General features: G+C 39.3%; 2 protein-coding genes across 2 annotated transcripts; both read left to right on the top strand.

The window, feature by feature from the left end:
- Positions 1-408: 408 nt before the first annotated feature.
- On the top strand, positions 409-5,766 carry LOC145502825 (transcription factor HES-4-like). The gene is made up of 4 exons (XM_081482217.1): positions 409-1,357; positions 1,623-1,718; positions 1,831-1,936; positions 2,539-5,766. The coding sequence occupies exons 1-4, from the start codon at positions 1,292-1,294 to the stop codon at positions 3,039-3,041; spliced, it is 771 nt and encodes a 256-aa protein (XP_081338343.1). The 5' UTR covers positions 409-1,291; the 3' UTR covers positions 3,042-5,766.
- Positions 5,767-7,870: 2,104 nt separating this feature from the next.
- Positions 7,871-10,611, top strand: LOC145502826 (transcription factor HES-4-A-like). Its single transcript, XM_081482218.1, has 4 exons — positions 7,871-8,221; positions 8,339-8,434; positions 8,555-8,648; positions 8,939-10,611. The coding sequence occupies exons 1-4, from the start codon at positions 8,153-8,155 to the stop codon at positions 9,301-9,303; spliced, it is 624 nt and encodes a 207-aa protein (XP_081338344.1). The 5' UTR covers positions 7,871-8,152; the 3' UTR covers positions 9,304-10,611.
- Positions 10,612-25,943: the final 15,332 nt, after the last annotated feature.

The following is a 25,943-nucleotide window of genomic DNA, read 5'->3' as shown; positions in this document are numbered from 1 at the left end:
AGCAGAGTTTAAGACTCTCCTCTCCCTTTCATCTTCTTAATCCACCCCCTTGCCCCGAGCTGGAAATTCATCTTTCCAGGGGGGACTCTCGAGGGAATGGTAGTCATGTTCCGTAACCACGCTCCCTCTTCATCTGTTCTCAATATTGTGGACCACCCGCAAGTTCAACAACAGTCTGCTTTTCCGGGTTAGTTTCAAGTTTTCTCTTCAAATATATTAAAACATTCCACAGCAATAAATCACTTTTTGGAGTACAGCTACGATCGATGATTCCGACTAAGAGATGCTTTAAAATACTTCTTAATTAACTAAAAATTTAGATATATAAACATTTTGTAACCAAATCGTTAACCCGAAAAACGCCCAAAGCACCACAGTCAAACGTTTCTCGATGACTTTGATCTGAACAGGCACATGCATGTGTGTACTAGGATTAATAAAGGTGAAGTAAAAACCAAATTTCAAATAGGTTTAATTCTTAGATTGAAAGGTTAATCCCTCGAACAGGCTTCAATTACACAGGTGTAATAAACTTTGTGTAAAATAGTTGAAAGCAACCGTGGGAAAATTCCATCGCTTCATTGTGAGACCCTGTTCCCTTGTGACTCGATCTCCCAGCTAAACAATCCACAATGAAACTCAAATCTTATGAAAACATCGCACATAATGAGACTAGCAAGCACGTGTATGATGGGTCGAGTTAACGACGGTGTTTACACATATTTAAGAGCAAAACACAGCTACTGTGTTCAAGGGGCAAGACCTTTGAAATGACGACAAAAAAGTTTCACAAGAATAAACGCACTCGAGTGCGGCGCTGGTGGGCACGAGAACCTTAATGGAATAGTTCTGTCGTCACGCGCTTAGCTGAAGTTGCATAAAGTAAAGTCGCGCGACTTGTTAATTGCAGGAACCCATTCAAATGTTCAGGCCAATCGTTCGGTTCCGTTCTCACGCCCTCTATGCACCAGTAGAGCTCAAGAGTCTGTCAAGCAACTTAACCTCGCGACCTCTCGCGTCGCTGACCAATCAGCGCAGAGCATTCCCACGGTCCGGCATCAGAGTTTGCTTTGTTGACTGTTCCAGCTATTGAATATGAATAGATGTTTGTAAATAAGTGCGAGGGTTGACACACGACCACGAATTTTTCCCACGGTGCGAACTATAAAAAGAATATTAAAAGCGCGCGCCGGTTGCTTGTGTCCTGCGCCCCAAGGTCGCCTCGAAGCGTGCCGAAGTATTTTATACTGCCACAAGTGATCGCACTGCACGCGTCCTCTTAGCAACGAAAATGGATGTACAAGTTTTAAAACCCGTCATCGCCGCTCAGCGAAATGCGAAAAAGGAAACAAAGAAGGTATTTTGGCGCAGTAATCGTACACTTTTTACGCCACCTAATTTGACGTTGAAATGGAGATTTAATAATATAAGAATGCTTTTAAATATTTTAAAACATCGTTGTAAAGATGGATTTCATGAAAGCAACTTATCCGGCAGCTGTTCACGACAAATCGTTTTTTCTAAGAGAAAAAAGAAGAAAAGTTGTGAGACAAAACTTGCGATGGTTTTTCTAGTAAATTGATGAAAGCATTACTAATGCGAGACTTTTGTTTGTTCTGCAGTCTAAGAAACCACTGATGGAAAAAATGCGACGAGCAAGAATAAACGACAGCTTGAACGAATTGAAAAGCTTAGTGTTGGAAGCGATGAAAAAAGATGTAAGTTTTTGCAACGTTTACACTGAAGTGATATAATTTAGTAAGCTGAATAGTTGTCTTGTTCGTTAGGTTTGGGGTTAACTCAATCATTTTCCCTTTCTTTCTATTACAGGTCTCTAGGTATTCAAAAATGGAAAAAGCCGATATTCTCGAAATGACCGTCAAATATCTCCGTTCGCTGAATTCCGAGAGGCCTTTGCATTTCAAACAGCAACAAGGTACGTGACGAAATGATATTTTTTTCAAACTGTTCTTCACGCTGTTGGCTATATAGAAAGGCCTGTTTTGGGTTTTGGAACATTTTTGCACAGGCAGGCAAAATTTGATTGCTTTTCCTTGCTTTATGTGGTAGGCTTTTTAATGGCCTTTTAGGCCTCAGAAAACGTTATTTAAAACAAACACAAAACTCTCCTTTCAGGATAAGAAGTAATGAAGTATTAATCACGCTAATGGCTTTTCAACGCCAAAAGGTTGGGAGACTATGGTGTTGATCATTGTTTCGTTTTGATAACAATCTTTCAATTACACCTTTCTGATTCTTTTGTGGAAAATTTTACCCACAACCTCGGGAAAAGTCGACTTGCCATGACAAGTTTATTTTTTGGCCTCACATTACAGTTCACTTGTGATTACTCAAAATATCCGCTTAAATGCTGACGTCTGTGTTAGTTTTAGCGAGAAATTTAAACCCCTGAATTCCAGAGGTTGTCAACATATTTCCGCCTCCTCCTCTCCAACCGGAGATGCCAGATATAATGACAAGTGTCAAAGATGTGAAATATGATACTTATCACTGACTCATTTTCTTTTCAATTCACAGACGATGCTGCTGCCATCGCTAAATATCGCGCCGGTTTCAACGAATGTGCTGCCAAAGTCTCTCAGTTCTTGATGACGGCCGACAATATCACTGTCCCGGTTCGCACTCAGCTTCTATCACATTTAGCGTCGACATGTCAAAAGCAGAAAGAACCTCATCAACTCCCCCACGATTTATCAGGCTCGCGTCAACAAACCCACGTACCTCTGTCGCTACCGTCGACTTTTCCCGCCATTTCGCCTGCGGTTGGCGCGAATCCTGCTTTCGCCGACGGGAGTATGGCCACTAAGTTTCCTTCACCGCCTTCATCGCCGCTACACAATCACCAAGAAAGGAAACTTCTGCCGTTTTCACCCGCCATGTCTCCTTCAATGTCACCTTTTGTTCTTAGTAACGGCATTCCAGCGTTAATTTTACCGAACGATACAGCTGTTCAACTCCTACCTTTAACACTACCAAATTCTTCGTCTGCTTTCGATACTTCTCTGTGGAGACCATGGTAACGCAATGCCCGAACAGCGTTACACTTAATTTTCCTTTTCAATATTGTGACATATTTTTAATTGCTTTTTAAGCTTAATTTTTTTACCTTGAGTGCTGTCAAAATGGGGCTCGCTTGGATTCGGTTATATAAGAAGGAGTGAATATTTATTTTTCAAAAATTGTTAACTATTAAGAGGTATATATTTTTGTAAAAAGGAATCTTGTGTCGTTATGGAATAAAATGAATTTTTAAATTGGGTTATAATAGCCAAGATTATGTTGTTGCCTACATATACGTTTCTTTTCTTTTCTTTTTTTTTTTTGTATAAAGGAATTTATCATTAAACAGCTTCTTAATCAAGGATTTCGTGAGAATATTTACAACCCCACATTAAATAAATAGTATTTAAACTCCATTGTGCAAATTCGTTTACGCGAATGAGAAATTCATTTTCAAACTTGAACCTTTGTGCCTCGATTCACCAAGGTTCTTGTTGTGCCGAGTTCTGCCATTGTTCAACCGAAGGAATGTTTTAATAAACGGAACGCCTGGAGTTAATCACTCATGGACGCTTATTTTATTTGAAGTCTTTTGAAAGCGGTACTTGAACCCCACGAGACCACGATAACGAACGAAAAATGCTTTACAGTGAAGTAAATTTCTTGGACAGTGAGATTATGAAACAGCACTATCGTCAACTAGAGGTTTTAGTTCTCAAAGCCAGCAATGCACACTCTTACAGGACTCTTACAGGGCATGTTGACACTTAAAAATAGCAAAGACAAAAGCTATAACCATTGCTATGAAACTTCCCGAACTAACGACGTTATAATCCGGCTTGAAATTACTCGTGCAGCGGTTTTGCTACTTTTTAAAATGATCTGCGGATACGCTTTGGGGAAACACACCAACTAGTTTTTCAAGACGGCAAAGTTTTCAGGGGAAAAGATAAACGAGTTTCACTCTTTTTTTGGCGTCTTCAAACCGTCTTTCAAGTATAGAAAGACTTTTCAAACTCGGCGGGTTTGATGATAAAAGTCTCGATTTGCTCCCCTGATAAAACCTCAGGTTGACTTAAGTTAAGATGGTTTTCAATCGACAATTCTTTGCACGCTTTTTCATCGCTCAAGCAAGGAGCTATACTTTGTGAAGTAGAATCAAGAGCTCACGGAAATATTCATAACGCAGACAATGATTTGTAGTATTGGCCCGATTAACAAGCTAAAACTGCTATTTATAACATTTAAGATGACAATTGAGTCGTCCAGTTTCACAATTAGCAATTTCAGTCTTCGGATCGTCTATTCACATCATTGTGCCACTTTTGTCTGATCCGGTCGCTTCTCTTTTTGCGTCGCTTTTTCATTAAAACGGTCATTCAGAAATCGCGCATTAACAATTACTCCTGGCTGGTTTCGTGACATTTTAAATTGTAAGCTACCATTTCTACATGAATCATGACAAAATTACGGAGCCGCTTTTGGCCCCTGAACAAGTTAGAATGGCCACAGTTAAGGGCAAGAAATCGGAGCTGGTCTCCTAAAACCATTTGAGCTCTTGACATGCAAAAGGAAGCTCTTGGCGGCTCTTCAGAGACTTTTCCCTTACAATAGAAACAAGCCGTGATTGTAGTTTGTGATAACTCTTGAAAAAAGCCGAATTCAAAGACTTCAAACATGACAAAGAGTTGCACAGATAGAAGGGTATGATTATGCAACTTGTTTTAACAACACAAAAAGCTGTTTTGAAAAAGATTCTTCCTGAAAGTGCTTGTGAAATGAGAGCCCTGTGATTCGTAGTTAGGGGTCGGAGTTTATCAAGGCTTTGTGTGTGTTCCTTAACCCTTTGCTCGGCCACGATTACGGTGTTTACTCCCACCACGCCTACAGTTACTAATTACTCATCAGCCAGTTCTTTCGCTTGATTGTCACACGGGTATCAGGTTTTAAAACTGCGGTATTGGCCTTTCTGTCTAAGTCAAACAGTATCTTCTAAACAATAATCCTGTCTGCCCTAAGCAAATCCGTGTTTATTGAGCGGCTTGCTCAAATACTTGATTGTTTTCATGCAGATTATTCCCCTGGCACGAAAGTAAAGCGAAATATGCACCAACAAGTTCGAGGTCCGGGTCTGTGGCCTTCGTAAATTGTTACGATTTGTCAGTATCGTTTCAAAAATGCTTGGCTCCTTCGTTGGGTTGAAATCAACATCAAATTAAAGTTAATTTTTATCCCTGCAGAAAGGTATTGAAAAGATCCTTTGAACATTTATCTTTTTTTGCGCGAGGGGCGCATCTTTAGGACTGCAAATTCCTTGTATCGATGGAACTTTAAGCAATCAATACAAACCGTCTTCTTTGATTTTTCATGTCATAATACACACAACAATGGTATGTGGATAACTAGTTTAGTTTCACAATTGCGCATTTTTGAAATTTCCTAAGTTGGCCTCGTGCAACATTACATGACTCTCGCGTACGCACTATATGCGCTGCACGTTCCACGATACCACAGACAGCCGCGACACATAACACATGTCTATTGAGTAACGAAGCTGCAATAGCAATGTTACAAGCAACCAATTTTTCCTTGTAATACAGTCTTTGTGCTAGCCAAACAGCGAGATAATGAAAATCCAAGGAATTCTCACACAAGGAAACTGGCTAGATTTTATCAACATGGATTCTTCCAAGTGGTACTGCATGTGATGATGATATCAAATTACAGAACTGTTGCTCTTGCCGGGGGGGGTACTCCCTCATATGAACTATATAGGTATGTGTGCCCCTGTGAAGGGTATGGTTTCTCAACTGTTTAGGTGCCAGATTTTGGTCTAAACAAGGGCATAGATTATGACCATTTCGGTCTAATGGTAGGGTATGTTTTTAACTGTAGCCTGGCACTGGGTATTTTGTATATATTTCCATCACAGTAGCAGCCACTGTTTCCTTAATCCTCTTCGCTTTTTATCCATTTTATAATAAAGCAAAAATAGCCGCCTGGGAAGAACGGAACTGTGGACGTGGTTTAGGTTATTCTCAAGTCGGCTTATATTTCTGAGTCTATAACTCCCGTATAAGACTTCCGGATGTAACAGACTTAATATATCCACTGAAGTAAGAACTGTGGGAACAAACTATTGGCAATGTTGATGAAACTCCAGAATGCGAGGAAACCCCATGGTATTCGAAAAAAAAAAAAAAAAAAACTCGATCTAGCAGAACCGTTCAAAGGACTAGCTGCCAAACTTTGTATATGAGGCTTATCCAATACCCTGTCCATTTGTTGCCGGTAAAAATGTTTCGAAACGTAAAATAAAACGTGACCAGTAGAAATGTTTAACAGCACAGCCCAACGTAGCTGTTTGAATCCTAAACACAGGCAAGAGAAATAGAAATAGTAGTCTACTGAGGCAAGTTTAAGGACAAGCCTCCACTAAGTTGTTGTTGTTGTTGTTTTTTATAACTATCATTATTAATTTCATTTTCTTACTAATATGCAGATCGAAACCGATTTTTTGAAATCAAGGCAATTCGCTTTTGACGATATTAGGACTGAATCGTTGTTTGTTTCCCGCTCGACCATGTATCTGTATTAACGTAGAGAAACATTTTAGGATTCTAACTTGTCAATAGGGTTGAAGGTAGACTGTCTTTTGATGAATAACATGTTTCAAAAATGAGTTACCGGAACTAAACTGGGTCAAGCTATCAAACACAATAGCAAATCTGTCATGCTATCATTACGTTGATAGGTAAAGATATGGACGGCCAAACACTTAGACCATGTGACAAAAGGTGATATTAGACTTTGATACAAGTCAGACACGATATTTGTAGACTTCTTGCAGGGTGGCAAAGGCGATGCGATAACAAGTCGGTTCGGAATTGCTTATCATCGATTCACGGTAGTAGCAAGTCTTTTACCGATACCACTAATTAGCTTAGGTATTTTCTAAAGATTGGGCCAAAGGACATCAAGCTAAGCCCTGGACTGACCTGATTATTTAGCTAGCCGCCCAAGTCTTTGGAATTTTAATTCTCGAATTTGATATATTTTGATGACAAGTTCCGCTTCTTCCTTCCTGTCTACGTGGGGTGGCACGTGCAGTGTATTTTGTTGTCAGTTACAAATGAAAAACGTTTGTTCAAAACCTTGACTGACCCTAGAGCGCGTAACGGCCACAACCGAAACCCTACCCTAAGGCCATGCCTTGAAATAGTATTCTTATTGTACTTGTCTCAACTGAACCCTTTACAACACACTTAGAGTTTGCACAGTTTAACCCGGTTTCTTTGTCATCTCACTGTGGTGTTTTTTGCATAACAAAACTCCCGCACAGCGAAGAATAAGGCCGAGACAGTGAAAAAATGTTCTTTATTCTCGGACCGTGGGAAAGATTTGAACTCTATTGTCATGAAAATCCACCTTGTAAACCGCAGAGTAATTCTTGAACCAGTACAAACGCAAAGAGTGACAATGGATTGGGACGCTGTTAAACCATCACACGTGCATGTCATTTGACGCTTCAGTGGAGCCTCCCATTTAATGTGCAAATGAGACACTAATCGCTCCGCAGGAAAACCATTAAAAACTTATCACGATTTCATCGCGTCAACACGATAACCTCATGCCAAAAGCTGCCTAGACACTTTTCCGCCGCAAAATTACTGTGCTCTGTTTGGGCTCTTTGCGCCTTTCATCGAGGTACTTCAATTGTAGATCTTTTGTTTTCAGTTTGTGTATACTGTCTTTTTGTAAGTAATTTAGCACAGGCGCTGCTAGCTCTTTCAGCCAATCAGCGTGCAGTGGTCTCACGCTCGTCACGCGCCGCTGGCGACGTTGAAGCTTTGTTCCTGCAGTTTGTCGTGCGACCAACGCAACGGACCAATCACGTTCGACTGTTCCCACGACCTGCCCATTGACAAGGTCAGCTGCATTGTTCTCAGCTGTTACGGTGATTGTTCTTGTAAATGTGAGGGTAAATATTTGCGATTAATGACACAAGGCCGAAAGAATTTTCCCACGAAAGCTGCCATAAAACGTGGAGGTTTGGCACACGACCGACACACGCAGCGAGCGCTCGTTCGGTACACAACTCGCTTAAGATCACTTTCAACCCCAACGCAAAATGACGACTGCTAACTTCTGCAATCAACCTCCAGACTATGTCAGCAAAATTTTAACAGAGAAACGAAAGGTAGTCCTCGATACACTTCAGTAATTCAAAAATCGCAATATTTATAAACATTTTTCTGTCTTGTATTACTTGTAAATGATATTTAACGATGCTTTTATTGTGTTTTTTTTTTTAAAGGCGAAAAAACCCCTCATGGAAAAGATGAGAAGAGCAAGGATTAATGATAGTCTAAACGAACTGAAATCACTTATTCTCGAGGCCTTAAATAAGGACGTGAGTAACGTTGATTAGCAAACACAGACTATTACCTTTTGAAAAGTAAAGCTCGGCTGATGATTTTTAAAGGCTATTCAAGAATATTTTCTTACAATTATTTCGCCATTATCCTTCTAGGCGTCACGATACTCGAAAATGGAAAAAGCTGATGTGTTGGAAATGACTGTTCATTATTTACGCGAGCTCAAAAGAAGGGAACAAAAACAGAAAGGTATAGTTTATTTATGTTTTTGATTTCAGTCTTGCAGGAGTTTATGAATTACGCAGTGTTCGCCCACATTATCCACAGTGTTTCCGGAATAATAAACGGCGATGATTGCTATCAGTCAAATGTTTAAATTTGTCAAACAACTAGAGAGCCATGCTTTGAAATACAACTCCGAAATGATTTTGACTTCAAATCTCCAATGTACGTTAAAACGTTTTGAGAAATAATGAGGCGTAAAAAAAATATCTGAAGTTATTTGACTGATGACTCATAGAATATCTCTTTCTTTACAGTTATGGATCCCACAGAGTACAGAGCAAGTTATGTACAGTGTGCCGCAGAATTCACAAGAAAAATGACCTCGTCCCGTTGCCAAGGAAACAACACAAACACGCCGGCAGCCGCCATGCCTGTGTATAGTACGGAGACTCTTCGGTACTTGGCACCCTTACAACCTGTAATGATACCGTTCCCATCGCCGCCACCTTCACCTCTTCACGTCTCACCGGTATTAACTGGCTCTACAAGTCTGACACGAGATATTAGACCTGAATCTCCTGTTTTAACCAGCATGACAAGAGACACAAGATTGATTTCATTGCAAGAACCCAAACTTGGATCACCAGCACAAGGTGCATTGCTTTGGAGACCTTGGTAAATGAAAGAAAAATGACCTTGAGGACAATGTTGAAATCGCTATAAAATACAAAGTGTTTGTCGCATTGGGTTGCTATGTTAATTATCTATTTTTGTACTTGTGTGAATCAAACAATTATGTAAATAACGTTATCAGAGAGTTTCAAAAGAACGTGTACAAATGTAAATAGAAAAAAAGTCAAAGTTTATGGAATAGATACGCATATTTTTACAGCTGGATTCATGCGCTATTAATCCTCGACAAAACCGAAAGTCGGAACGTCGAGCATGGAAAAGTGTTAATAATAAAGAAAACCATTCACATGAGCACTAAGGACTTATTTTTCTTGCCTTTGTTTTTGTTTTGGTGACAAAAGCTGTAATCCCTCAAAAAGCTATGAAACTTCACACGAACCCTCCGCCATAGACTCGGGGCTACGGTTTCGAGCTCACAATGGCGCGCCATAAATCAGTAACTAGGAAGAATTTGTAAGGGAAAGTTCCAATGATTTTGAAACTTGGTTCCGCCTCGATTCTCACCACTACATGTGCTAGCAAATTTTAAACGGAAACACGCGGTCACCATGAATCCTTTTTGACTAAATGAATACCTTTATTCTTACTTTTGTTCTTCAAGTTCCTTGGTGATGTATTAGTTTGAACTGAAGATAAGTCCATACACGCGATCGTATTAGTTTCGCAGCTTTTAATTAAGAATAAGACTGTTTTGTGCTTTTATATCGTTAGTTTTTTGAAAGGAATGCATTTTCAAGTACTAAACTAATAAACATTAACAATGCCTTTTTGCAAAAGCTTCAATTTCAACTAAACTCTTAAAATGAGTTTTCAGTTTAGCCTTAACTGTTATTACCAAATATCGTTGCAATATAACATTCACATTATCTAGGTCAAAATTTCAGTTTTGCACCAGTTTTGTTTAGTTTCTTGTTTTAGTTTTTCTTTTTTTTTCGTTTTGCACTACTCTCAGTTCGGCTCCAAAAGCTTTGAAATTCTTTTGTATCCTCGATTTATATTTAAATTAATCGATTGTTCTGTTTTCCCACTGATTATTCCGCTTACAGGGAGGAGTCGAAATTATGGATTTAGGATCTCTACTGATTTTCAACGCCGCGCTTTCTTTGTCAATCCTGTAAGATCGTTGCTTTTTGTCTAGATTCGTCTAGCTATAAACTATCTATAAAAATAGCTTACTTCCGGTTCAGGTTCCATTGAGAAAGACCGTTGAGCCAAGAAAACAAAAGGTACAACAGGAGAAGCGGTTATCATAAAATTTTAGAACTGGTTAGCATTGCATTTTTAACTCTTTTTATTCAGACGTTTCCACATAACCACAACCGGCTTGATTCACTAACCGCTCGAGTTCATGTTATATCCCGACGTTTCAATGCGCTCAAAGCGCCGGCCTTCATGTCCATGCTTGTGTCAAGAGCGGAACGCGTTCTGGGCGGATAGGTCTGCTTGGTCACGGTTTTTTCGCTTGTATATTCATCGTTTACTAAGGTTATTGTCCCAGCTCGTATCAGATACAGCTACGTGCCTCAGTTTTCCTATAACGGCGATAGTTACAACATTCAGCTTTCACTTTCGAAGATTAAAACGTTAATTCTCTTTACTAAATGCCTCATGTTTCCTATGTTGTTGTTTCTGAGAATCTGGGTTACGGCCACCGGTCACGTTTGAAACCTGCGTCCAAATAGCGAAAATTCCTCGCTGCCAATAGAAGGTTGCTACAGGACAAAAGCACTCCAAAGACTGCGGACGCGTTTCTTTGGGAAAATCCGAGGTTGGATTCTTCACTCCAAAAACGGTTTTCCGTTTCTCCTCTGAAAAGATTTATCAGTCCAAGACCATGACTTGGGCCGGGTCCTTCAAAGGAACCAAAGAATCCTAACCCGGATTGGATTTGTCGCTTCTTTTGATGTCCACGATCCGAGTGATCTTGGATTAATCTTTTAAGTAAATCTTGGATTTTCCCAAAGAAACATACCCTTAGTTTTTCTACTTAACGACTCTCATTAAGTCTTAAAAGGATGTTGATTCTGTTGATCCACGAAAAAGACCAAGACGAAACATCACGATTACAGTAACTTCGTTCGGAAGTCAAGAGCCTCCAATTTAGCGGGCAATTTGTGAAAAAAAGGGTCATTTTTTCGGTGTAGAAACTGCTTCGAAGGCAACGTGATAATCAGTCAAGATATAAGCCCAAAGGTTTATTTGAATTTGTTATAAAAACCTTTTGTGGCTCTTTTGTGGGTTCATTTCCAGGGGAGGGGAGGATGGCATATGACCCCGGAATACTGAAACAAAGGGAGCGTTAGTTGTACAACGGATGCCTTACTTTATCTCTATACACAGAAACATTTCAACACATCAAACGCAAGTTTCGCTCTGTTTTTCAAATAGACGTCTACCAGTTGGTGTACGATCTGTTCATTTCTGGATCTTCATTAGTTTTCTGTGGATTAATTTCAAATCCACCAATTCCTGATCTCTTTCTTAAGTTCCTATGATTGCTCATCTTGCATCAACTTTCAACCAATATCACTTTATGAACGTGCCTTGGCAGATGTCCCAAACACTCGTCACCCCGGGTGTTCAATAAATTCAACTTTCCGTGCGATACCTGCTCCAGCAGGTTGTGTTGAGGAGACGATTTATTAATCCTTTCACTTCTATAATAAATTCCACTTTGTAAAATACTCGGAACGACGAATACTACCACATGAAAGTACTGTTCAATAGCTTTAATTTGAATGGTCACATTACCGGGTTTTATCCACAGACTAAATAGTTAGAACCACCTTGTACAGCACAATATCAAATAGCAGCACCACATGAAAGCACTGTTGAATAGCTTTCATTTGAATGGTCAGACATAAGTGTCGCATCAACCCTGAAAATGAAACTATCAGTGTTTTATGGCATATCAACAAGTACCACATGAAACAAGAAACTGCTCAATAGCTTTCAACTCTTATGGTTACACATAATCTTTACTATTCACGGACTTTTTAAAAGACGTTGAAGCCACCTTGAATTGTACAGTATACTAAACATTTATACCACGTGAAAGCACTGCTAAGTAGTTTTCACCTGAATGGTTACACGCTTGGCTCTTATCCACTAGCGTGAGTTAACAGCACCTTGCATAGCATAAACAGTACCAAACGAAAGTACTGCACAATAGCTTTCATTTGAACGGTGACCCTCTAGGGTTTCATCCACAGACAAAAGCCAGACTCAGCAACGTTGCACAGCACTAGACAATAGACGAACAGACAGCTTTCACTTTATTTTATTTTATTTTATTTTATCAAAAAACTTTGCGACTCAATCTGGGAGAGAGAAAAAAATCGTGACTCAAAAGAATACCTGCCAAACTAAGCGTTAAGCTGACAGACCAGTCTACAGTACCACGTGTGTTTAACTGGATTACTGCACCCACTGCATCCACACTTTCTTTGTTCAAAGGCACGCACAGTAAATGTTTCTTCAAACATGTTACTCTTGCATGCAGTAGGTTAGTGGGAAAACGGAATTTGCTACATATAGTAATCGAAAAAGATTGGGTGAGGTTCATAACTTTGTTTATAGAGTAAAGTAATTGGCAAAATATCAGGCTACTTTGTTTTCTACAGGTTTGTTTGAACGTTCGTTTTGCTTCTGCACAAGCTAAACATAAACACGAATTATGTCATCCCTTGGTGAACAGGTAGTTACATAATGAAAAACGATACATTTCCAGTCGAAGCTACCAGAAGATCCAACTTGTCTTGAAATTGTCACTTTTGACCTTCCTCTATAACTGTCAGCATTTCTTCTACGTTTTTTGTTTTGTTTTGTTTTGTTTTGTTTTGTTTTTTTAATTTCAACTCATTGTTAAGAAGAGTGATTAGATTTGCATGTGATCTCAGCACCGCCTAAAAGACTGCAACTTTGGCACAACCTGCAGAAGCAGGTATTGCAGTACGCGAAGTCAATAGAACACCCGTACGACACGCGTGTGGGACATCTGCCGACGAGGACGAGCTAAGGGTGTTCTGTAAAATTCATGGACATCACAAACTCGTATTGTTTTAGTTTAGCTAAACATGCTTTGTTGGTTTGAGTCACCGGAAGTACTGAAGAAAATATTTGCCACTTTTCATAAAAGCAACACAGGAAAAAACCTGTCTCTCTGTCTACTATTTGTCGAGTTCTGTGACCACGTTGCTTTTTTCTCATGTTGCCTAGGTGAACCAAATCTATGCGCTTGCGAGGCAGTTTTGATAGAAAAGGATCATTACAACACATTGAAAACCTTAAGCGCTATTAAGTACGATTTATACCTTCTTACATGCCACAACACGATTGATGTTAACTCGTTTTATTCTATATATTGGTCGGCGAATAATCTCCTGAGAGACTAATCAGTTGTACTGGGCGCAATTTAGGTAACAAATTCTTTTCATAAAGGATTTAAGCTTGGACAACAGTTTATCAAAGAACAGTCAAAAGGTCATCGGGATGAAAACTGTCTTTGTTTATGAATCTGCCAGAATTCTTTTATTACGGTTAATCTCTTAGTTGTAAAAACAAAAAGTTATGCCAATCTATATTTAATATAACAAAACATAGGACAGAGACAAAGTAGCTTATACACCTTGAATGAAGGTAAAGTTAAAACGACAAAGTCTGTTTTGGAATTTTATAGTAGTTTATTAGACATCCATCAAAACTTCATGAGTTGCTTATCAATTCCTCGTCAACGTTTGTCTGTAATTGTGCCAATATTATTTACAACAAGTGTGAATTGAACAAAGACAATTCATAATTACCCATAACAAAAAGACTGCCACGAGTCGCATTTGGCAATTCCTGAAGTGTTTTTAATGTCTTCAACCTCAACTAAACTCTTCCACAAACAACCACTAACTGTAACACGCTGTAGAAAGTCTAATCCTTGAAAGTTACTCTAGATTGGTGAACAAACAGAAAACTACATTGAATGTTCACACCATACCACGGTCAACAAGTTGAACAATGCCCTTTCTCACTTTACCAAATTCGCATAGCAACGAACCGACTTTGCACCTGCTGCCAAATTAAAATGCCACTTAACTGTCAAGCTAAGGGATTTTGATTGTTTTATGTGAGCTAATAATAAGCAAATGGGACCTGTAACAAGGTTTAAAGTGTGCGTTGATCAGATCTTGTTTTGTAAGCGAATTTACAGGGCCGCATTGTTAACAGGAAGTGCCTAAACAGGTTCCATATAGTCTATTTAAATCTGCTGTGATGGACTGTTTTGCTTGCACAAAAGCGAGATCAGATAAAAGATAGCCAAAGCCACATGAGAGCAAAAATGAACCCCCATAAAACGCTTCCACTCTCTGAAAAAAACTTAAGACTGGCTGATTTTACTAAATAGACCTCTCTATTTCAATTCGGTCCTTTCATATTCGCGCGGCTTACCACAATTTGGAGGCAACGTTTTTGCAGCATATATGCAACTTCCTAAATAATTCACAAACTAATCAGTCTCTTTGTTAATTCGTAGCCCCGAATGTCTTCGGAGAACAAACGACAAGTACTTGTATTTTAATCGTACAATTAGGTCCACGTGGAAACGTGTGACCGGTTGTTCTATGTATATTTACTACTGATGATTCAACTTAATTATTTCACAACTATTCCACAATTGCTAGTACTGTTAGGGCACCACGATTGCTAGGCGAGAGGTTTCCCGCAAACTACAGACTGGGATCTCGTTTAATCTTTGTTCTTTAATAGTATTCTCGAAGGAGCGTCACTTAGTAGCTAGTCATCAGTCAATAGTCAGTCCGTCATTCGGTTCTGTGTTGATTTCGTCAGTAAGTTTTCTACTAGTTAGTCTCCTAGCTTTAGTAGCGAAATTACAGGAAGTCGTCTGATTAAATTGTAAGGTAATGATATCAGGCTACATAGAAAACGTCATATGTGAATTTAACGCGACAGAACCAATAAGGGATTTGGAAAACAATTCAGTAATAGCTTTAGTGATAAGTTAATAAGTCAGGAGTAGAGGTAAACTTGGAAGCAGTTAGGAACTCAGTGAAGGGTAAATTTATAACGCGGATTAGCGTTGATCTTTATGCCCGTGTTAGTTGAAAGGCGTCTAAAAGAACAAGTGTAAACAATTGTGAGTATTTCCCGCGCAAATAAGAGAGGAGGAAAGTAAACTGAATCTTGATTATTGCTTATAAGTTCCTCGTTGATAAGATTAAAATTAGAATACAAGTTGACTAAAATATACGTCGTGACACTTTTAAAACAATGTTAAAAAGCAGCAGTCTCCATCGAAGTTACTCAACGTCCTGTTTTTAGGGACCGTTCATTTTTTATGAGGGAGGGGGGGCTGGTGGGATTTGGGAAGCACCATTTAAAAATCGCATGACCCCCCCTCAGCTTACAAATTTTTTCACATGGCCCCCCCTTATAGCGGTCATTTTTTGGGATGACCCCCCCCCCGAAAAAAAAAATTGAACAAACAATATTTAGATTTCAACTTTTTTAATATTTCTCTATTATCCCCCTACTTCACGTTATTGTGCTCACTATGAAGACAATATTTACAATCTCTATACGACAGAGAGCTGTTGTTTAAAAAACAAATCAAAAGAAAGAGAAGTCAATTTCGGATCTCCTAGTTATGGCTCGCCCTGAGCGTGTGGCATTTGGCTTCTCATTGGCATCTTCCTCATCTGAATTGATGAATGCAAGAATGACGTCACTTGAGTCATCTTCTCCCCCAGAGTCAATGGCATCACTGTCATACTCATCATTGTCACTTTCATCCGTTTCATTGCCGTCAGCACTTGCCCTGTTGTCATTTTGTGTCAATGTCTTGGCATTTCTCAGTGTTGGTTGGCCAGCTCTGAGAGGACTCTTCTGCTGTAAGCATGAATGTCTTACAATTGCCTTTACTTTCTCACTCTTGCTGCTTTTCAAATGCTGCTTCAGCCCGTGGTGGTTTGAGTACTTGTTTAGTTCTGGAACACGTAGCTTTTTAAGCTTGGTTAGATCTTCGCACAACTCAGTCCAAGGATAATCCTCCTCCCTACTTAACTTTGCCTTTTCTTCTGCTCTCTTTTTCCTTTTAAATTCCAGTACTTCAAGATGCTGAAGATAATCCACCACAAACTTTGATTTGACAATAAACTTATCTGCAAATAGAGCAACGCTCTCTGGGTCAGATAAAACCAGCCTGCCACTTCCATGCTCTTTCTTCTTTATATTGTTAATCCAATCGGGGAAAGAGCGCATTACTACATGAGCATCATGAAAGAGGCTCATTCCAAAATGCGCAATAATGGCGAAAGCGACGACTCGTTTAAGAAAAGGTTTACAGCTGAATGATCCAGGCAGTTTGACATCTTACAAGCAAAAGAAGTAATTTTTCTAGGTGCGGATGGCTGTTCAGAAAGGGCGAGTGAGTTTTTCATGCAAGGGTACCAGTTGAAGCCCAGTGATGGAAGAAAACTGAACTTCTCCATCAAAGAGCACAGAGCAATGGTGGAAAAGTTGAATGTCATATTGAAAGATGTAAAGGAACACGATTCCACACTCTTTCAGTTCAATGGGCTTGCTTTAAAGCAGGGCGAAGAATTTGCCCACAGTTTTAATGTAAAACAGATCAAATGTACAGAAGCTAAGTTGACGAAGGTCACGCAGGACATGGAAGCACTAGAAAATAAGAAGAGCAATTATAACAGCATATTCAAAGGCATACTCAAACAGCACATCAACAAAAGGAGAAGGAAAAAAGAAAATCGCAGAAAGTCAAATGAAAGAAAGAGGAAGCGGACTGAAAACAACGTCCAACGAGTTTATGGAATCTGTGTTGGAAACCCGCTAGGAAATGATCTTCCACAATGCCTCGTCTACCCTCCTAGAACGGCCGTCCCGGAAGAGTGTCTTAAAGTTGAGGATGTTGCCACGTCGATATTTAGAAGAGATGGGCCATACATCGCACAGCTCTTGGAAGGGAATTATTTCACCAATGCTGCAAGAAGCAGAATCACCACCAACCTTGAGCGGGAAGTCAGAGATTATGTTTACACCTTCATGTACCCTGAAGAGTACACTCTGACGGAAAGCATTGCTGCTTCTTGCAGCATTGGTGAAAGAGACTCCCATAGCAGCACAAGCGGCGACGAAGAACTCGACGACAGCGGAGATGAAGATGAGTGCCGGTGAAAGTTGCATTCGAAAATAACAGTGTTAAATACTTCTTTTCAGTAGCTACAAATGCTTTTTGTCGCCAAACGTTTTTTTAAAGCAGAAGGAAAGTTTGTAATAAATTTGTATCCTGCCTTCTATGTTTATTCTATAGCAATTTTTTGATATTCAAACATTATGCCATTTTAAAGTTTTACTAAAATATTTCACGTGACCCCCCCTTTTTCCCTTATTTTTTTGGGATGGCCCCCCCTCGAAAGCCATTTTTTTTCGCATGGCCCCCCCCCAAATCCCACCAGCCCCCCCTACCTTATAAAAAATGAACGGTCCCTTATAGCTTTCAAAATTCGTTTTATGTTCTTTCTCCAATGCGATTGCTTACGAACACGAGTTCAAACCAAAATGCCAGGCAGTAAAAATACATACCCTTTGTTTCAATTTCGTAGTTTTTACGATTCACAAAATAAGTTGGAAACCACTTTTTTGGCGCCAACTGCGATCAGTAGCAATTGGTGTATTATACTTAAAGAACTGCTAAATCCTTTTGATGACTCAACAAAAGTTATAAGCATAATCGGCGTTCATCAGTGAACAAAGAATTACCACAAGCATTTAGCACTTTCAAGCATAAACTGTAATAATTTCCGATAACGACCTTTTTTTTCTTTTTCATGGCAATTAAATCATAGCGTTATACATAACAACATCTACTGCTTACATTTTTTTTTTTTCAAGTTCGTCGTTTGTAATCCGTGTTAGTCTTCTCCATCCTCAGCCATCCTTGTTCCTTTATGGTTTATTATTATCTGGTTGGTGTATTTCTATCTTAGTAAACTGCTATTTTCAGGTTTCCTTCGATTCAAAGGTAATTTGTACGCGGCCAAAATGACTCAAAATATATAGCGTGACTGAGCTCCTTTAATAAACAAAAATGACACGGAATGACTACAGAGTAACCTGCGAGCTAAGAGTAACTTAGCCTGCCAGCAGGCCTTATCGCTTCTCGCGGGGAAAGAAGTATAAGTTATAAAAGCCCCTACTTGAGTTTATGACTTTAAACAAGCGAAGATATATTTTTCAGGATTACAAAATTCCTATTCTCACTGAGATTTAGGCTTAACGGTTATTGCACGTACGTGCACGATAACGAAGATCACGTCCAGGTGTGCTCCAGTGTTAGCAACGATCCAGATGAGCCAACGAGCGAAGGTTGTCAGGCAATACTGAGCAACCTAAAAAAGACCCATGATCTTGATAAGTTTTTATCCTACTACAAGTTAAATAAAGGATATAAATCACTCATGCAAGTGCATTTGACTGAGATAGTAGCGGAGACAATTTCTTATAGCCTCGATACAGACGGCCGTGGCCTGCAGTTAGCTATACTTTTCTCGCTTCTGTGCTCTGAAAACGAACTTGTCTAGAACATTCGCCTCCGAAAGCATTGTGTTTATTTTAAGAAGTGCCAGAGTTCAGTTTTTTTTTTCTTTTTCCTGATACCAATCTGAGTGAACAATTATTGTGAGACTGAGAAAGTTTAAACTTTTGATTTAATCTCGTAACCATTTTGCTTATTGAGTTTATTAAATTTGAGGCAAAACATTGGTGTCTTAACCTTAAAACAATAGCAAGACCAATTTTGTGTTTGGTTTAGTCTCGCTCGACTGTGGATTGAGACCGCTAGAGTAGTTTTTCCAAGTCATTTTCTAAAAAAAGAAATTGTATTTCTTTCTTCCTCCTACTTCTCGTACCTGTTTACAGCCTCAACAAGACTTTTTCTACATTTCCTTCGCCCAATAACGTAAAATATTATCTAAATTCTCGAAACTTTTCGCCATTAATTTACACCGGGAAAATGTTTGCTATACTGACGTCATCTATGCGTCTGTCCTCTCATAGATCATAGTTGAGAACCAATCAAAATGCGAGAATAATTTGACTTATTACGTAAAGAGCTTATAAAGGAAATAGTAATATAATAATATCAGTGCAACGCCAAGGAATCGTAGAACACGTATGTCCCGGGTGTCGTGTTGCGAGCGCCATCACTGCCCCCTTCTCAAATTAATGTTCTAATTCTTTCATGCTATATTGAAATAAATAGAAGATGGTGTTCCTAAGTTTTCTAAAAAAAGCCACTTTTGAAGTCTACAAAAACAACTAGACGGACTTTTCTTTACTAACACTTCTTGTACACTTCAAGCGTGCATTATAATTTCTTTTAGAAAACAGTCCTAATAAAATACGCGCGGTGATTGGTAAAAAATCGTGTTTCTATAACTCGTTGGACTGACACAGAACTAACACGACCTGTTGACGTGTTCCCACAGCATTTCTCGTTCTACCAAACTTCCACTCGTGCGTTCTATAACTCAGTCGATAGAAACACGGTACATGTTTTCTATTTCTTAAACAGAACATGGAAGGTCATGGAACACCATCTCGGTAAACAAAGCTTTCAGTTGGCTGAACAGCACGCCCCTATACCGAGTCCCGCCTGTTCATCACAAAAGGGGTATTAATAAAAATGGGAGAAGAGATTCCAGTGGCGTATATTGTCAACAATGTAACCGCAACGCTGTCACATTCAGGTACGTGCAAGCGTGACTACCCAAATGTTCCGGAAAAACATCTGCCCTCGCAAACAATGTACAATGATGGAGAAAAAAATCATTTTCAGAGACGAGCAGGTTGTTGTTTTCGAGCCTGGAACACAAAATAGTACACGATAAAGGTATTATGATACTGGAATTTAATGCTTTTCTCGAGAATGTTACTATGTTACTTTCCGAGTGCTTTCGTGTAAGGGTGTTTCTGTTTACGTACATTTCCGCCAAATGCAATTATGGCTTCCAGAAAAGAAAACAACAACTTGGTTACTCCATGTAGTTACCAAGCGATTCATTTCAATTAAAAAATATATACGTATCTAGTTTCTTTTTTCCTTTTAAATATCAAAATAAAGAAAAATAAACAGTACTGCATGAAAGCAAAACTGCATTACATGACTCAAGGAATGCGACAGGCACGCAACAAATCATCTTTTGTCTGAGAAATGATTCGTCGAGGAGATGATTTCAAAGCTCGACAATATAGAAAAAATAGAGGAAAGCTAAAGAAACAATGAATGAGCTGTTGTTCGTGTCTTTTGACCACAAGGCAAAATGCCAAAATAGAAGAAAAATAGATCGACCACTTTCAAGTGGAACTCAAAGTAGCCCTTTGTTCGTTGTTAGAAAAATAACTGAGCGTTTCGTGTCTGTAGGTTGTAATTAATCAATCAATTAAACTAACAACTGTCAAGTAGCTTAACTTCACTTCCATTCAACGCCTCATATGACCACTCCTGTATAAATGAAAGCTTTTATTGTATTTGGTCATGTTTCATCCAAGTGGCGCTGCCCCCGTGAGCGAAGCAATAAAATATTGAGTGAAGAAATAAACATTGCATAAAACAAAGGATCAATGTTTCACACTGGGAAAAAATATAATAAATCACAACGGTACGAAGGTAATAAATGGGAAAACGGAAAGCAACCAAACCGCAAGATGACAATATCTGTAGTTCCTTCGGGTGCTGGATCCTTTCAAGTAAAACAAATTGATGGCAGCTAGAAAACCAAGGCCGAAGGTGCCGAGTCACGAAAATGTCTCCATTTAACCAAGAAGTGAACCAACAGAACCAAAGAACTGTAGCTACATTTAATGCTTTTAACTTACATACTTAATTGAAAAACCTCGGATGTAAACCTTATTTTCCGGCATATCCATAACAAGGAAACAAGTTTAAAAGGGCTGCCAGACTTCAAGGCGCCGTATTTAACGGGTGTGCAATTATGAAGGCGTATAAACCACTAGTCAAATGCGGTTATTAACCTTGATCGCGTTTTTACTGTAAAACCACAAAGTTGTTTTGCAATTTTCAAGCCAACATATGCCAATTGGCCTTTGTTACATGGACAAAATATCAATGAAATAAACTTCCTCAACTCGCCCCGTGAACAAACTTCGTATGCGTCATGGCCTCCGGTTTATAACTGTGACGTGTTATTGACCGGATACAAGTTGCACATATTCTAAAAGACTAGCTAAGACTGCTCATAGTACAATGTTCAATAGATCACTGCATCAATCTGGAATAATCACTTAGCTTCAAAACGACATCGCTGAACAATGTTAAGGAGTCTCAGTTGAACCTTTAGAAGTAAAATGAGCCCTTTATTGTCCGCTTATTGCAGGTTTTGTGCAACAAAATGTCTTAATATTGGTGTCCGCGTCCGTTTAATAAAGGTGTTCGTTCAATGCAGGTTTATTTTACAGTAAATGTGGGAAGAAAATTTTGGGACTTAAGCTGGTGTCCACTTAAAAGAGGGTCCCTTGCAGTTTCTGGTTTCTCATAAATTTTCCGACCGTAGGTCTATTCAGATCCGATACGCTGCGCTTTTTAAGCATGGTACTGGCCATGCGGTTGAATGTTTAAATGTTTAGGCTGGCCTTTTCCAGCCACATTTATTCTTTTGATTTTCGAGACACCAATCTTGACACTTTGTCTCCTTGCGCCCCGAAACACGTGATGTGGCAACGCGTGTTTCGGGGCGCGAGTTCAAAGTACGGAACTTGATATAGTGTACGGGTCATTTTGCAATTCATGCGCGTTGGCTTTTTGGCTGACGTTACATATCTTCGCTACACAGTGCTGACGAGCCCCAAGAAGGGCGAAACAGCTGTCTACTGTTGCGATCCTACTTTATCGGTTCTTGTCATGTTGGTGTCTCGAAACGTTTTTCACCTAGTATCAGCCTTGCAGTCTATTGCTTGTCTTAATAGAGGGTGTCCGCTTAATACAGGTTTGCGAGCTTCATGAATACACTATACTCCAGGAATTGCATTTTTTTTTTTTTAATTTTTAAACTCGGTGTAGTAGTGATTATAACTGAGATTCTCAGCACCTTGCCAATACAAATTAACACAGACTGTTCATGGGTAGTTTTGTTACAGCAGATTCTCTCAATGTGCATTATTAAAAAAGGAGTAAGTAAAGTGGGAAGAATTAACATTTAAAACAGATTTAGTAAACCACACTGATCCTTGACCCTGTACGACCACAGCCACAACAAACCTCAAATTCTTCTCTCGTTAATTCCGTTTCCAAAATTTCCCAGATATTCTTTGAGAAAAAGTCCACGGCCTACAACACGGCGATCGCTTTACTTCAAATTCAGGCGATTGCTCTCATTCCGGGGAGGGGGTACTCCCTTACATGGGCTATATAGGTATGTGCGGCCCCAAAGGGTTTGGTTTTTCAGCCGTTTTGGTTATACATAGGGTATCGATTTTGGCCATTTTGGTTAAAAATTGGGTATGGTTTTAGCACTCTAGTCTTGAAATGGGTATGTTTCTTAGAAGCTTTCTTTTTCATCATTATCAATAAAACCGTCAACAAAAGCCCTTCATAACTTATGTTTTAGGGCAACTATCGAACATTTGATCAGGCCATAAATAGGGAAGCAAAAAACGCAATTTTTGGTCATAAATAGGATGAGGGTTTTGGGAAGTGGGAAGTGGACCGCACACCCACACCCAACTTTTCTGGAAGTACCCCCCAACCCCCGGGAGGAGGCTCTCGTTAAAGGAAAACAGAAAGCAAAGTTTAGTTTGGTTGATTTCCAAGTCATTGCTTCAATACACAATATAGTTCAAAGGAAACGGCTTGCCTAAATTGCAATTGCCACTTTCCTTGAATGAAAGCAGCCGTGGCGTCAAATAAAAGATAAACAATAACTGACCTTAATTATTGGACGGAGCGCTCCATTAAATTATCAAATAAGTTACAAATTCTAACCAAGCATCACTGTTATATAACTGATAGGAACATGGCGGGCCACACTGGAAAGCATTCACGATTTTTCAGGGAGGGTACACTTTTTAATAAGTAAGAGCACATGCCATTACAGCAAGGGAAATTAAAAAAACTCTGTTCCAAGCTCAGGGCTCAATGCATTGGGCGAAGCCAGATCCTGTGCGGAAGGAGGTGCCATTTTAGATTTTACAAAAGATACTTTAAAATTATGGGTTGTCAACACTGGTAGTCCACTGGGAGAGCTTTATCAGCGGAGTGCTTCTTTCTAGATGACACCGTCCCTGAATTAGCCAGATTTAAGTGCCACATTCAAATGCCTTTGAAACTCCTGCTTTGTGCACTTGGCATGATCGTGCCCCTTTAAAATTAAGCACTCTCAGAATTTAACTCACTCTTAACTGCCTCATCAAAATACCTCGATTAAGATGTGAAAACAATTTGCACTGCTTCAAAATACCGGAGACTCTGCTCTGTGCACTCGAGAGTTTTTACATCATTTGAAATGTAAAAGTACGTTTCATTGCCTAAAATTAGTTGAAAAGCCCCCACCGGGGCAGATTTAGTTAGGTGGCTAGCCAATCCCCTTTTTGGAGAAGCAAAACCCACAAAAATTGCGATTGAATATTGAGACAGAAATAAATGCAAACGCTCAGGACAGATACCGCATTGTAATATCTACTTTGTGGAATTGCTAGTATTTCTCGTGGAGTAGTTTTCAATTTGGTTTCAAGGCAATTCTCAAATTGCAAAATTTTGTGCATGCCCCATTGATTCTGTAGCCCCAAGGTATCAGCCACCACCACCACCACCCGGCCCCTTGAAGAATCCTAGATTCACCCCTGCGTTAGACAATCGCTCTATTGTTAAACCCCTGCTCTGGGCACTTAAGATAGGTGATTGCTACATCAACCGAGATGTAAACGTAGTCTTAATAGTCTTAAACCCCTGCTCTGTTGAAGACAACTCGGTCAAGAAATTAAAGGGGCTAGGTCACGCTATTTTAGGTAATTTTGTTTAATTTTGTTAATTATGAGCTCTAAACGTCAAATTGGCAGAGCAAAAGTTTTTCATTTGCAAAATCACGGCCACACAACAACTGAAAATGATTTTCCAGCTGTGTAAATGACATTTTGATATAAACTGATATAAATTTGAAAAAAGGTGGGCCAACGTTTGTCAAATTTACCCAAATGCAATCCATTTTAATCCTCTCCAGTTTTGTCCATCCATGTCCCTTCTTGGCTTTCCTGTGTTTTGTTTGAGATCTATAGTTTTGAGCCGTTTTTGTGATATTTTAGTCAACGGCTATGCCCATTTAATCAGTGCTGAAATTGCCTAAAATTGCGTGTCCTAGCCCCTTTAAGTCTGCTTTAATTGCCTAATTAGACCCCCAGAAAGCTCTGCTCTGTGCACTTAAGATAGTCACGTCGTTTATACACTGCTCAAGAGATTACTTTAACCGCTTCATTAAGAAGACCGAGAAGCTCCTGCTCTGTTAGTCTGTTCTTAATTCAGTCACATAACGTTTTAATTGGTCGAGAAACTTGAACTAATTTGAAAAAAAAAAAGTCTCAGGAACACGTCGTTTTAATTCAACTAATACGGTCAAAACTCCTAATAAAATTGGAGAAACAAGTATTCATCGAGTGGAGAAATTCCTCACTTGTTAGCATTTACTGCGGCCTTATTTAAACTCCCGAGAAGGTTCTGCCCTGTGTTACTCATAGCCAGTCGCTGACTGAACTTTTGACAGCGACAAGAGGACCTTTCTAACTAAATTGATACATTGTCTATTTCCCAATTGCCCATAATTCGCTGTTTGCCCCCTAAATTTTGCATAAAACTATTGTTGTGAAATGCTCTTGGGAATATGCAGCCCTCCCAAGAACATTTTACACTGTACCACAATTATTTATGCAGAATTTCGGGGGACAAACAGAGTGAATTATGGGCAATTAGAAAATAGAGAATAACATGGTTTAATATCAAACGAGAGGCACGCACACCCCGTCCCCTCCCCCAACAATGCCTTATACAATACATAAACAACTGAGAACGGAACAAACGCGGCCGGCGTTACAAAGCGACCCTGACAACAGCAACCTACCGGTGACATCATAACATAACCATAAGGCTGTTAGTGTTTGTATACACTTCCCATAATTTTGCAACAGATTCTGGAGTGAGGCCATGCTACGTTGATTACCTCTTGTGGGAAAATATTTGGAATTGATCATGGAATTGTGCAATGTGAAGTGTACATAACACTTGGTGCTTTAGAAGTGGCGTGGCCGAGTAGTTTAGGGGTCTGGTTTTGAATCTATAGCCGCCTAGCTCCATCCTGGCACCTATGGATTTGTTCTTCAACCTATCGGGATTCTAACCAAGTTTATGTTAAATTTGCAATATATTTTTATTTACTAGCGCTCAATTAGTACAGCACTTCTTAATCTAACGACAGTTAAAATCTAGTCTTTTACAGCAACTTATGATTTTTGAGATGAAGCGTGAAAGTAGAGTCGTTCGAAGGCAACTCTAAAGAGAAATTTATCTTCACGAAAAACCCTTAATTACTTGACAAT

This window comes from Orbicella franksi, chromosome 11, assembly GCF_964199315.1.
Source record: "Orbicella franksi chromosome 11, jaOrbFran1.1, whole genome shotgun sequence".
Classification (NCBI taxonomy): Eukaryota; Metazoa; Cnidaria; class Anthozoa; order Scleractinia; family Merulinidae; genus Orbicella; species Orbicella franksi.
The sequence above is the reverse complement of the archived record's forward strand: the minus strand, read 5'-3'. Positions and strand labels throughout refer to the sequence as shown.

Bases quoted from the DNA above. Each gene is read 5' to 3' on its own strand.
- LOC145502825 (XM_081482217.1), top strand. From the start codon at position 1,292: ATGGATGTACAAGTTTTAAAACCCGTCATCGCCGCTCAGCGAAATGCG. The intron at 1,358-1,622 runs GTATTTTGGCGC...TTTGTTCTGCAG, and splicing joins CGAAAAAGGAAACAAAGAAG to TCTAAGAAACCACTGATGGA. The intron at 1,719-1,830 runs GTAAGTTTTTGC...TTTCTATTACAG, and splicing joins TGGAAGCGATGAAAAAAGAT to GTCTCTAGGTATTCAAAAAT.
- LOC145502826 (XM_081482218.1), top strand. From the start codon at position 8,153: ATGACGACTGCTAACTTCTGCAATCAACCTCCAGACTATGTCAGCAAA. The intron at 8,435-8,554 runs GTGAGTAACGTT...TTATCCTTCTAG, and splicing joins TCGAGGCCTTAAATAAGGAC to GCGTCACGATACTCGAAAAT. The intron at 8,649-8,938 runs GTATAGTTTATT...CTTTCTTTACAG, and splicing joins AAGGGAACAAAAACAGAAAG to TTATGGATCCCACAGAGTAC.